The following is an 11,022-nucleotide window of genomic DNA, read 5'->3' as shown; positions in this document are numbered from 1 at the left end:
CCTTCTATATCAACAGGCTCACCTTTAGCCACATGTTTATTCACACCTTCAAAGAAATTAAGCAAATTGGTGAGGCAAGACTTCCCTTGACTAAACCCATACTGACTCTGTCTCATTAAGCTATGTTTGTCTAAGTGTTTCATAATTTTATTCTTTATAACAGTTTCCACTATTTTGCCCAGTACAGACATCAGGCTTACCAGTCTGTAATTTCCCAGATCACAACTGCTAGTGTGCAGACAAATCTACCACTACTATGTTTGTGTGTATAAACTTATGCACATACGTTTGAAAATCCCAAAGTATATGAATGTCTACTCCCTCTCCCAGTCACGCCAGCAGGAACATGTGCCAGTAAACTTACGCATTTTTGAACTGCTACCCACAGAAAAGGTGAGCAATTTTCAAAGACTGCATTTCTGCCTGCAAAACCCTGTTTTATGCTGGAAATGGCTTTTTAGTGTGGTCCCTCCTTGCCTTATTTCTTATTGTCTTTCCTTCCTGCACTGTACTGTTGCCTCACTTTCTGGATTTCATCTCACAAGTGCATTTACTGCAAAGAAAAAGATGATGTGGAAACCCACCACATTTTGCAAGTGGGACTTGGCACCTCGTCCTTCATGAGCAACAAGAAATCTCGACTCTATGCTTCAGTCTGCTCAGCTTCATTTGCCTGTGCAAGAGCCTCAGTTTGGATGAAGCAACGTGCTCTTCTGCTCTCAAAGTTTCACACAGTAGATTGTGAAGGGCACCATGACCTCTTATGTGCCTTATAACCAAGGGGCAACCATTGTGACAATGCCCATGATCACCCCAGCCCAAGACCATGTCCTCTGGTCGTTCTTCAATGCCATGTTCTGCAATTGCTTCTGCCTTGGCTTTGTCGCCTTAATTTACTCCATTAAGGTAAGGCATTGAATCTTCTAATGCTCTGTTAAGGCTTGGTGGGCTTTGGCTCATATCTAGAATAATGAGTTATTCTCATTCATCCTGAGGTGTAGCTCACACCAATACTGAACAGGTACTGTCATCCTTGTATTTAGGCCATTATGTTCTGAAACATGAAACGCTTCTCTCCAACAAGTCTGCTGAGAGCAGGCAAGTGGAAAAAGTCAGCTCTGATACAAGTAATGGGCATGCTAGTGAGAGAGACTCTCCCTGCTGCTGGTACAGTGTACCCTCACTGCATTATGTTCTAGGGTGCTGAAGGGGACGGGCACCCTAGCTTTAGACTACGGAAGTGAGAATTTCCTATTGTACTCAGAGAAAGGTGTTTTTGGAGACACAGATTAGAATCTAACAAAGCACTGAGGCAAGAATTTGAATGAGCGAAATGAATGGGCCATGCCGTGAACTAGGGAGAGGGAAGAGACACATATGGGATGAGTAGAAATTGTACTCTAGGACAATGTAGTGTCTGTAATGTACAAGGCACAAAGAAGAGAGAAGGGAAAAGAGCATCTAGGTAGATGGTGTTCTGCTAGTCTTACATCCAGGGCAGCTGCTCCTTTAGCTCCTGGATTAGAGCCAGAGGGAGTCTACCCATTGAAATCAGAGTTGCCAGTACTATAATACTTCAGAATAGGATTGTCAGAAATCCAGGATTGGCCCCAAATCTCCCTCCTGCAATTAGATAATTTTGGCAGCTCTATCAAAAGCCAAGTGTAATTTATTCATTTATTTCACAGTTTCTATACAGTGCTATCCATTCTACTAGGTGGTTTACAGTATCATGTTGTTAATCACAATTAAAATGTCTCATAAAGAATAACAAACAAAAAATGCTTAAATTCGTAAATAAGAACAAAAATCACTAAATTCTCTGATATAGTTGTAGGTTTAGCTAAATGCCTGTTGGAACAGGAGAGCTTTGAGCAATTTTCAAAAATGTAAATAATGTAATTTATTTATTTTAAAAATGTATGTTCTTCACCCAAGCTACCATAATGAAGTATTATTTTACATCCGACAAAGTTACTTTTTCCCCCTCACCACCCTGCCCTAACAGCTAGGACATAGGATATGGAATGGACCTCCATACCCCTCTTTTCCAGGTCACCTGACACTCCTGCCAGCCTGCTCTTAGAGCCATAAATTACTCACTCATCCCCCAATGAGCTAAAACCCCATAGCTGAGGTGTCTGCCCACTGCAACACACCATTAAGCCTAGATCCAGCCCCTGCCTCTGCTGATCCCAATCAGAAACAATTCCAATGGGGAGGGAGGGCAGAATAGCCACCTCCGAGGAATAGGACAAAAATCAAAACCCCATGACACAGAAGTGGCCTGCTTAAATAAATTATCCCCCTTGGGTCCACCTCCAGGCATACCAAAGAATCTTGTTATTGCATCCTGGCGGGAACCTCTAGTTTATCCCCGCAGGGGTCTCTGCCCCACCTTCATCATGTCCTCAATCTTGCCCCTCTCAACCCTCCCCCTCGCTGACCCCCTCGGCTTGCTTCCAGAATTTTCCCTTCCTATCCCCATGCCCCATTGAATAATTAGGGTCACTCGATCAATAGCTCAGCCCAAACTTAAACTCATCCATTGAGACGGGCTCTTGGACTTAAACTTACCTCCAAAGGGAGTTGTGTGAATTTGTACCAAGGGAATTCTCCAAAGGTGTTAAAAAAAGGTTTTCCCTAACCTGCTTGGTTGATAAACATGAATATGTTCTCTAAGGCGTGAATGAACATGTAGATAAAGGTGAGCTGGTTGATGTAGTATATCTAGATTTTCAGAAAGCTTTTGACAAAGTGCCTCATGAGAGACTCCTGAGAAAAAAAGTCATGGAATAGAAGGCAATGTCCTTCTGTGGATTAGGAATTGGTTATTGGACAGAAAACAGAGGGTAGTGTTAATTGGCCATTTTTCTCAGTGGAAGAGGGTGGAGTTGTCAAAACACATGCGGATTATGAAAAATTGCAGGAAGACCTTATGAAACTGGAAGACTGGACATCCAGCTGGAGTGAAGGAGTGGCCTAGTGGTTAGAGCACTGGTCCTGCAATCCAGAGTTGGCCGATTCAAATCCCACTGCTGCTCCTTGTGATCTTGGGCAAATCAATTAACCCTCCATTGCCTCAGGTACAAACTTAGATTGTGAGCCCAATATCCAGTGTACCTGAATATAACTCACCTTGAGCAACTACCGAAAAGGGTGAGAGCAAAATCTAAATTAATAAATAAGATGAAATTTAATGTGGACAAAAGCAAAGTAATGCACATTGGGAAGAACAATTTGAATCATAGTTAACAGATGTTAGGGTCTACCTTAGGAGTCAGCACTCAAGAAAAAGATCTAGGTGTCATTGTAGACAATATGGTGAAATCATCTGCTAGGAATTATTAGGAAAAGGATGCAAAATAATACCAAGAATATTATAATGTCTCTGTATTGCTCTATGGTGCAACCTCACCTTGAATGTTGTGCTCAATTCTGGTCTGTGTATCTCAAAAAAGATATAGTGGAATTAGAAAAGGTTCAACGAAGAGCAACTGAAATGATAAAGGAGGCAGAACACCTCCCATATGAGAAGAGGTTAGGGTTCTTCAGCTTCGAAAACAGACGGCTGAGGGGAGATATGATTGAGGTCTATAAAATCCTGAGTGGTGTAGAACAGGTAAAAGAGAATCAATTTTCATTCTTTCAAAAACTTAATGAAATTACATGGAAATACTTTAAAAACAAATAGGAAGAAATATTTTTCCACTCAAAGAACTTGCTGCCGGAAAAAGGTTTGGAAAGGTTTCCTCCCAGAGGAAAAGTCCATAGTCTGTTATTAAGATGAACATGGGGGAAGCCACTGCTTGCCCCAGGATTGGTAGCATGGAATGTTGCTACTAATTGGGTTTCAGCCAGGTACTTGTGACCTGGATTAGACACTGCTGGAAACAGGATAGTGGGCTAGATGGGCCATTGATCTGACCCAGTATGGCTATTCTTATGTTCTTAGGTAAGGTAACTAAGATCAGTACTTTGTACAACCCAGTCATTAAGAGCAGGATTTTAAACTTAATCATATCTTCATCCAGCAACCAGGAACTGACAGATAGGGTGGCATTTTGCGATGATCTGTGCATTACTGCCACATTTTTATTTAAATCTGTTTGTTAACATTTTCAATTAAGAAGTTACAAACAAAGAACACATGGACAAAATAACCAGCGATGACAAGTCTGTAGAGATCTTGGGCTCTTATAGCCCCCCATACTACCACATTTTTAACACAATATTAAACTGCATGCATAAAGTTCTTGCAAGTCCAGTGTAGCATCTTCGGATGTGGGGTAAAATGATCATGAAATCACAAACAGTGATCAAATGGGAGACAGAATTTTGAATCATATGCAGTATTTGCAAGGTCTTCTGGGGTCTCTCTCATAAGGACCCCACTATGCAATAATCCAACCCCGACAGAATTAAAGGTCATTGGTAGGATAAATATGTTAGGATGATTTCTACCTTGCTGAGTTGGAATGTTTTATGTTAATTTTATGTATGTTTTATTATGATCTGCCTTGGATAAAGGTGGAATATAAATTGTGGCTGGCTGTCTGGGTTCATAACATCCTGACGTCAGCTCACCTCCAGCATTTCCTTCTCTCTCAGTGTCCCGCCCTCCTCTGATGTCATTTCGAGGGTGGGACAGTGAGAAGGAAGGAAAGGCTGGAGGCGAGCTGACGTCAGGATATTATGAACCCAGCCAGCCAGCCAGAGAACTCTGAGGTACAAATTATTATATAGGATAAGCTGCTTTGGTTGTATCACAGAAAGGCAGCATATCAAATCTATGACCCTTTACCCCCTTTGTTTTTCTCTTTTTCACTCTGTACCATCTCTTTCTACTTTCCCTCCTCATCCTCCTCTTCCTGGCTTTTTTTTTTTCTTTTGAACTGTACTCTTCCTTCCCTGCATAAACTGGCTCTTGTTTTGCCATCTGTATATTCTAGGTGGTAAAATCATGGTGGGGGTATCTCCAGCTACTGGACCTGGTGCAGTTACTGTAGTTATGCCACCCTAAAGACAGCCCTGGAAACTTATGCAAGAAACCAAATAGGCAGACGATCCACAAAATCCAGAATAGCAAAAATGGAACTGACCAGCATAGAATTTCTGTATTCAGAATTTATTCACCACAAACAAACTTTTAAAAGAACAAAATACTCTCTAAGAGCCCAACATGACCTGTTTCTCCCTCACAAGAGCTGCGTTGGGTCAGATCAAAACCCAGAAAGTTCACTGCAAGCAGAAGCTATGTGAACAGAAGCTGTGTTTGTTTAGTAAACCAGATAGGTGAGACTCTGGAATTACACTTGCTGGGATCTGATCTGCCCCTGATGCAGCCCTTGTGAGGGTGAAACATGGCCATGTCGGGGGCTTTTAAAGAGTGCTTTATTCTTTTAAAGTTTGCTTATGGTGAACAAATTCTGAATACAGATTTTCTATGATCATTTGCTCCATTGCTCTGGAAACTTGTGCTCCAGCATCTGAAAACCTCTGTAGAGCTCATGCTGAGGATGACCCTGGGATCATAGGCATAGACTGGGGGGGGGCGAGGGGGGGGCAATGCCCCCCCCAAACGACGCGAGGCGCCGCCGCGCCATTAGTTAAAAAAAAAACACATGCAGGCACGCGCTCCTCTCCATCCGCTTGGCTTCCCTGCCCTCTCTATCTGCGTCCCGCCTTCCTCTGACGTCATTTCCTTTCGGGCGGGACGCAGACAGAGAGGGCAGGGAAGCCAAGCGGACGGAGAGGAGCATGTCCGTCTACCCCTCTCTCTTCCTCCCTCCCTCCGGCGGTCTTTTCCAGCATTCCTGGCAGCGGTAGCGTTGTACACGCTGCCTTTGGCTCTGCCCCGAAGCCTTCTCTTCAAGTTCCTGTTCCCGCATAGGTGGGGGTAAACGGAGTCACCATCTTGGACCTCGCGGGGGGGGGGTGGGGAGCAGAGGGAAGATGGATGGGACGGAGGGATGGTGAGCAGAGGGAAGGAACAGAAGATGGATGGGACTGGGAGGGGTGGGGAGCAGAGGGAAGGAGCAAGAGATGGTTGGGACTGGGGGGGTGGGGAGCAGAGGGAAGGAGCAAGAGATGGATGGGATTGCGAGGGGTGGGGAGCAGAGGGATGGACCAGGAGATGGATGGGATTGGGAGAGGTCAGGCACAGCAGAGGGAAGAAGCAGAAGATGGATGGGACGGAGGGATGGTGAGCAGAGGGAAGGAACAGAAGATGGATGGGACTGGGAGGGGTGGGGAGCAGAGGGAAGGAGCAAGAGATGGATGGGACTGGGAGGGTGGGGAGCAGAGGGAAGCCTACTGGAAAGAAGACACTGCATAAAACAGAAGACACTGGGATCAAAGCGAATAGAAAAACTAAATGATCAGACAACAAAGGTAAATAAAAGTATTTTATTCATAATTTATTAATTGAAATGTGTCAGCTTTTTGAAATGTGAATCTGTGATATTTTGCCTGTAAATTTAATTTCCTTCCTCCATATTAGCATATTCATTTGCATATGTATATATGCAAATGATATGCTAATATGCTCCGCCCATTCTTTGCCCCCCCAAATGAAACAGTCAAACTATGCCTATGCCTGGGATAAATTTATGCTCTACCCATCTCTCCTCTACTAATGTTTCCAATTCTTCCTTTTGCAGGCTAGAGACCGAAAAGTTCTGGGCGATAACCAAGGCGCCAGCCATTACGGTGCCACAGCGAAGACTTTTAACATCATTGTGTCAGTACTCATTGGGATCGTTTTCTTCCTCAGTCTAATCCCCATCATCATCATTCTTTCTAGTTCACGTCCATATTAAATGTTTGCTCCAACCTGCAAAATATGAATTGTTAATGAGTCAACACATCTTGCAGGCCAGAGATCAAAAGGTTGTGGGGGCCATTGAAGGTGCAGGCCATTGCACTTCCGCAGTGAAGACTTTTATCATCATTCTGTCAGCAATCTTTGAAATTGATTTTTTTCATCTGCACCATGTTCATGTTACATTTTTAATGCACCCTAAAGACTTATTAAGAAACCAGTGCCCCTCCTGCTTACCTTCTCTTGCTCAGCCTCCACCTCTCCCCATTATTTCTTTCCTTTCCAATCCTCATCCTACCCCACTGCACCTGTTTTTGCCTACAAAAAATAAACATATTCACATTAAAATGATTGTTGCAATTCTTGTGCCAGCGTTTTGACATGCATAAAATACCACCTGATGGAAAACAAGTTGGTGGTCAAGATTCATAGGGAAAGCATGCCTTCACATCATAGTCCCTGTCAGATTTCTAAGAATCAAAAGAATCCTTTTTTGTTAGGGTTCTTTTCTGTCCACTGACTTCAATGTCTGCAGCCAGGTTCATGAGGTAGGAAGCGCAATAGCTCTGAAGTCAGGCCTAAGGAATCACACTCACCATCAGTCCATTCAAAACCAGAATAGGTTTACTGACATGGAGAAAAAAACAACAACAAAATGTCAGGAGAAGTTTTAGGAAATACAGAAACAGAATGGGGATCATTTACTAAAGATCAGTGTATGCGAACAGCAGTAGCACTATCTACCCATGAGAACATAAGAATAGCCATTCTGGGTCAGACCAATTTTTCTGCCTTTATATTCATGGAGGCAGGTTGTTTATTGTTTATATGTCTATGTTGGGCATTGTTATATCAGATTGCATTGCCTGCAATAGTTTACAGTGTTTGTGCCCTGGACTACAAATATTAGTCTTCCTGCAGTGCTCTGTAATAGGCTTTTCCTGAGCACGTCACATGGACCCTAACACTGAGGGAGAGCGTTTTGATTTGAATATATGTGCAGAGGAGCAAATACTGCTGCTGTATATACTTTCCACAACTCTTGTTGAGCAAACTTTGCTGCTGAATATTACTCCCGCTAATTCTGCAACCCCCCCGACGCAGGTGCTGTGCACCGAAACACAGCCCGTGTTGGGTCATTTTTCAAGATTGTTCTCCAACGGAGTATGATTAAAGCATGTGTGTCCCTATTTTGAAGGCTCTTGGTGCTTTCTTTCGTTGTGATGTAAAAACTAACATACATGTGACATGTATATATTACAGTAATAATAATAATATTATATGGACAGCCAATAGATAGGCACAAATATCTAAGGTTATTGAAACAGAAACATAAATAGTCATAATATGCATGTATATAGTTAACTAAAAATAGGACACATACCTATTCTGTGGTCTTCATCACAAAAAAATTAAATGGTGCATACACTCATTTCTACCATACACAACTATAAAGCAAAAAACTGATGAATACAAAAAAGTAAATGAATAAAAAGGCTGCTGGGTGACCACATATATAAAAACAATATATCAAAAAGTAAATTAAATAGACTGGTTACTCACTTACTGGCCAAATTACTATGGCACCATAACAGGTAAAAAAAAAAAAAACAGCACAGTTTCTTTCACAAAGGTTAGAACTGTGAACCAAAAAACGAATCACAAGTTATATGTATCTCTTTATACCATCTATCGCCAAAAGGTGGCAGTCTAAAACTAATATATAACTATTTCCAAGAGACCTATCTAAAGCATGAAAAAAAAAGATAAAAGGGAAATAGCAGCGCACTGCCACATACTTCTGTATAGAGGTCAAAGTTCAACCAAAATGTTGAGGCCAAAGTAACCCAAAGGTTGTATAGCTATATAAAAGATCCAAACATTAAAATAAGCAAATAAAATAGCACCATCACATGAGCCCACCAAATCGCTGTATAAGTTTTAAAAAATGAAAGTATGTATTTCACTCAGCAGGTGGTGCCAATAAACACAACGCAAAATATAGTGAATTGAAATGTCAAAAAATAAATAAATAAAATTGCTGCAATTGACGTCATCAAGAGTTATAATGAAAATGCAATAGTTTAATTCTAAAACAAATGTAGCAATTAAATGTGATAAATATTATGATAAAAGCATAGTGTGACTCAAGTACCAAATCTGATATCCCACTTGACTAATCTAAAAGAAGTATACTAGTTGCACAAGACCGCTAACACTAGTAGCAGGAAAATTTAAGTTGTAAGTGCTACTAATGAAAATGTGCAAACAAAATCATATCATCCTAAGAACCCACAAAATTAAGTAAAAGTTCAAAAAAAACCCAAAATGTATGTAAACATCATTTCAAACAACATATGGTGCCTATAAAAACAACGCCAGATAGACTAAATTTAAAAGTAAAAAAAATAATCAAAATCGCTTCAATTGGCATTGGGAAAACGTCATCAGAAGTTATAATTAATATGCAATAATTTAGTTGTAAAACAAAAGTACCAATAAAAGGTACTAAATATTCCAATAAAAGTGTAATATGACTCAAGTACTGAATCGAATAGCCCACTATATTAAAAAAAAAAAAAAAGAAGAACCACAGGGGTAAATTTCTTATTGATGATGTAATATTAGATAATACAGAAGATACCACCATATCTCTCAGATTTCTTTCACCCTTATAAGCAACAATTAATTCTTTATAATTAAATGGAGCTAAACCTTATATTAGACACCAATGTTTCCTCAGAATCCTGACAATAGGGTTGGACATATTTGTGAATGTAGGTGTACATACTATCTTATTGCTAGTTTTCTTCTAAGCTGGCCTCAACAAATCAGTTCACAAAGTGCCAGATGCTTTCTAATATACCCTATCTATACATGTTCTGGGATATCCCTTTTCACAAAAGTGTCTTTTCATATTCATAGATCTATATGATAAGTATGAGGGTCAGAACACAAGTGCTTCAGATGTAAACACAGATTAAATGGAAGATTAGCCTTAAGTAATTCACTATGACAGCTGGTGTAATTAAGACATATTATTGACATCTGTAGGTTTATGATAGACGTCAGTCAAAAATCTTTTTCCATTAATACTAATCATGATATCCAAAAAAGGGGATACTCTTTTTGCAATAACTCATTTGGAATTTAAGATTATTTATTTATATTTTGCTCACACCTTTTTCATAGTAGCTCAAGGTGAGTTACATTCAGGTACTCCGGATATTTCTCTGTCCTAGGGCTCACAATCTAAGTTTGTATCTGAGGCAATGGAGGGTTAGGTGACTTGCCCAAGATCGCAAGGAGCAATAGTGGAATTTAAACCGGCTACTTCTGCATTGCAAGACTGGTGCTCTAACCGCTAGGCCACTCTGCCACTCCTCCACTCCAAACTGTTTAACCACGTACAGAACTTTTGTAGGTCACACATTGTCCCTTTCCAAATCAAAAGAATATCATCATTGTATCTTTTCCACAAGTACATTTTAACAGAAAATACAGATTCTGAGATATATTTATTCTTGAAATTACCCACATGGAGACTAGCTAAAGAGGGTGGAAAAGTAGCACCCATCGCAGTGCCTTTCATCTGTTGGTAATATTTGCCAGTAATGAAACATAATTCTTTGTAAGTGCGATTGTTGCCAATTCTACCACAAATTCAGTAGGAACCCGAAGGTGAAGGTCTCTTAATTGCCTCTTGTTGAGGTATATTGGTTTAAAGGCTCTTTGCATCTAGAGTAACTAGAAGCATATCTTTGCTACATACCATGGTATTCAAGATATTAATTATGTCTGCTCAGTCCTGAATATATGACGGAATTTTGTTTATGAAAGGACATAGAAACTTATCTGTGAAAATGGATAAAGGTTCCAAAAGAGAACCACACACAGACACTATTGGCCTACCTGAAGGGGAAGACAGGTATTTATGTATCTTAGGGAGAATATACAATGTGGAAAGAACAGGTTAATCAACTATCAAAAAATCAGTTTCCTTTTGAGTAATATACTGGACTTCTTGACCTAGTGATACTAAGAACACAATTTCCTTTTTTAATGACATCATAGGATCTTCACTGAGCGCTTTGTAAAATGTTCTTTCTTCCAATTGCCTATTTACCTCTGCAATATAAATATCTCTATTCATGACTATGACGGCACCACCACTGTCCGCTGGTTTTATAATAATACTC

At 40.5% G+C, this 11,022-nt stretch overlaps 1 protein-coding gene across 1 annotated transcript; it reads left to right on the top strand.

Moving 5' to 3' along the window:
- The first annotated feature begins 614 nt into the window (after positions 1 to 614).
- Positions 615 to 8,013, top strand: LOC115468985 (interferon-induced transmembrane protein 3-like). Its single transcript, XM_030201199.1, has 2 exons — positions 615 to 906; positions 6,663 to 8,013. The coding sequence occupies exons 1-2, from the start codon at positions 754 to 756 to the stop codon at positions 6,819 to 6,821; spliced, it is 312 nt and encodes a 103-aa protein (XP_030057059.1). The 5' UTR covers positions 615 to 753; the 3' UTR covers positions 6,822 to 8,013.
- The last annotated feature ends 3,009 nt before the right edge of the window (positions 8,014 to 11,022 follow it).

The sequence above is a fragment of the Microcaecilia unicolor genome, chromosome 4, assembly GCF_901765095.1.
Source record: "Microcaecilia unicolor chromosome 4, aMicUni1.1, whole genome shotgun sequence".
Classification (NCBI taxonomy): domain Eukaryota; kingdom Metazoa; phylum Chordata; class Amphibia; order Gymnophiona; family Siphonopidae; genus Microcaecilia; species Microcaecilia unicolor.
Note: the sequence above shows the minus strand (reverse complement) of the source record. Positions and strands in the feature narration are given on the sequence as shown.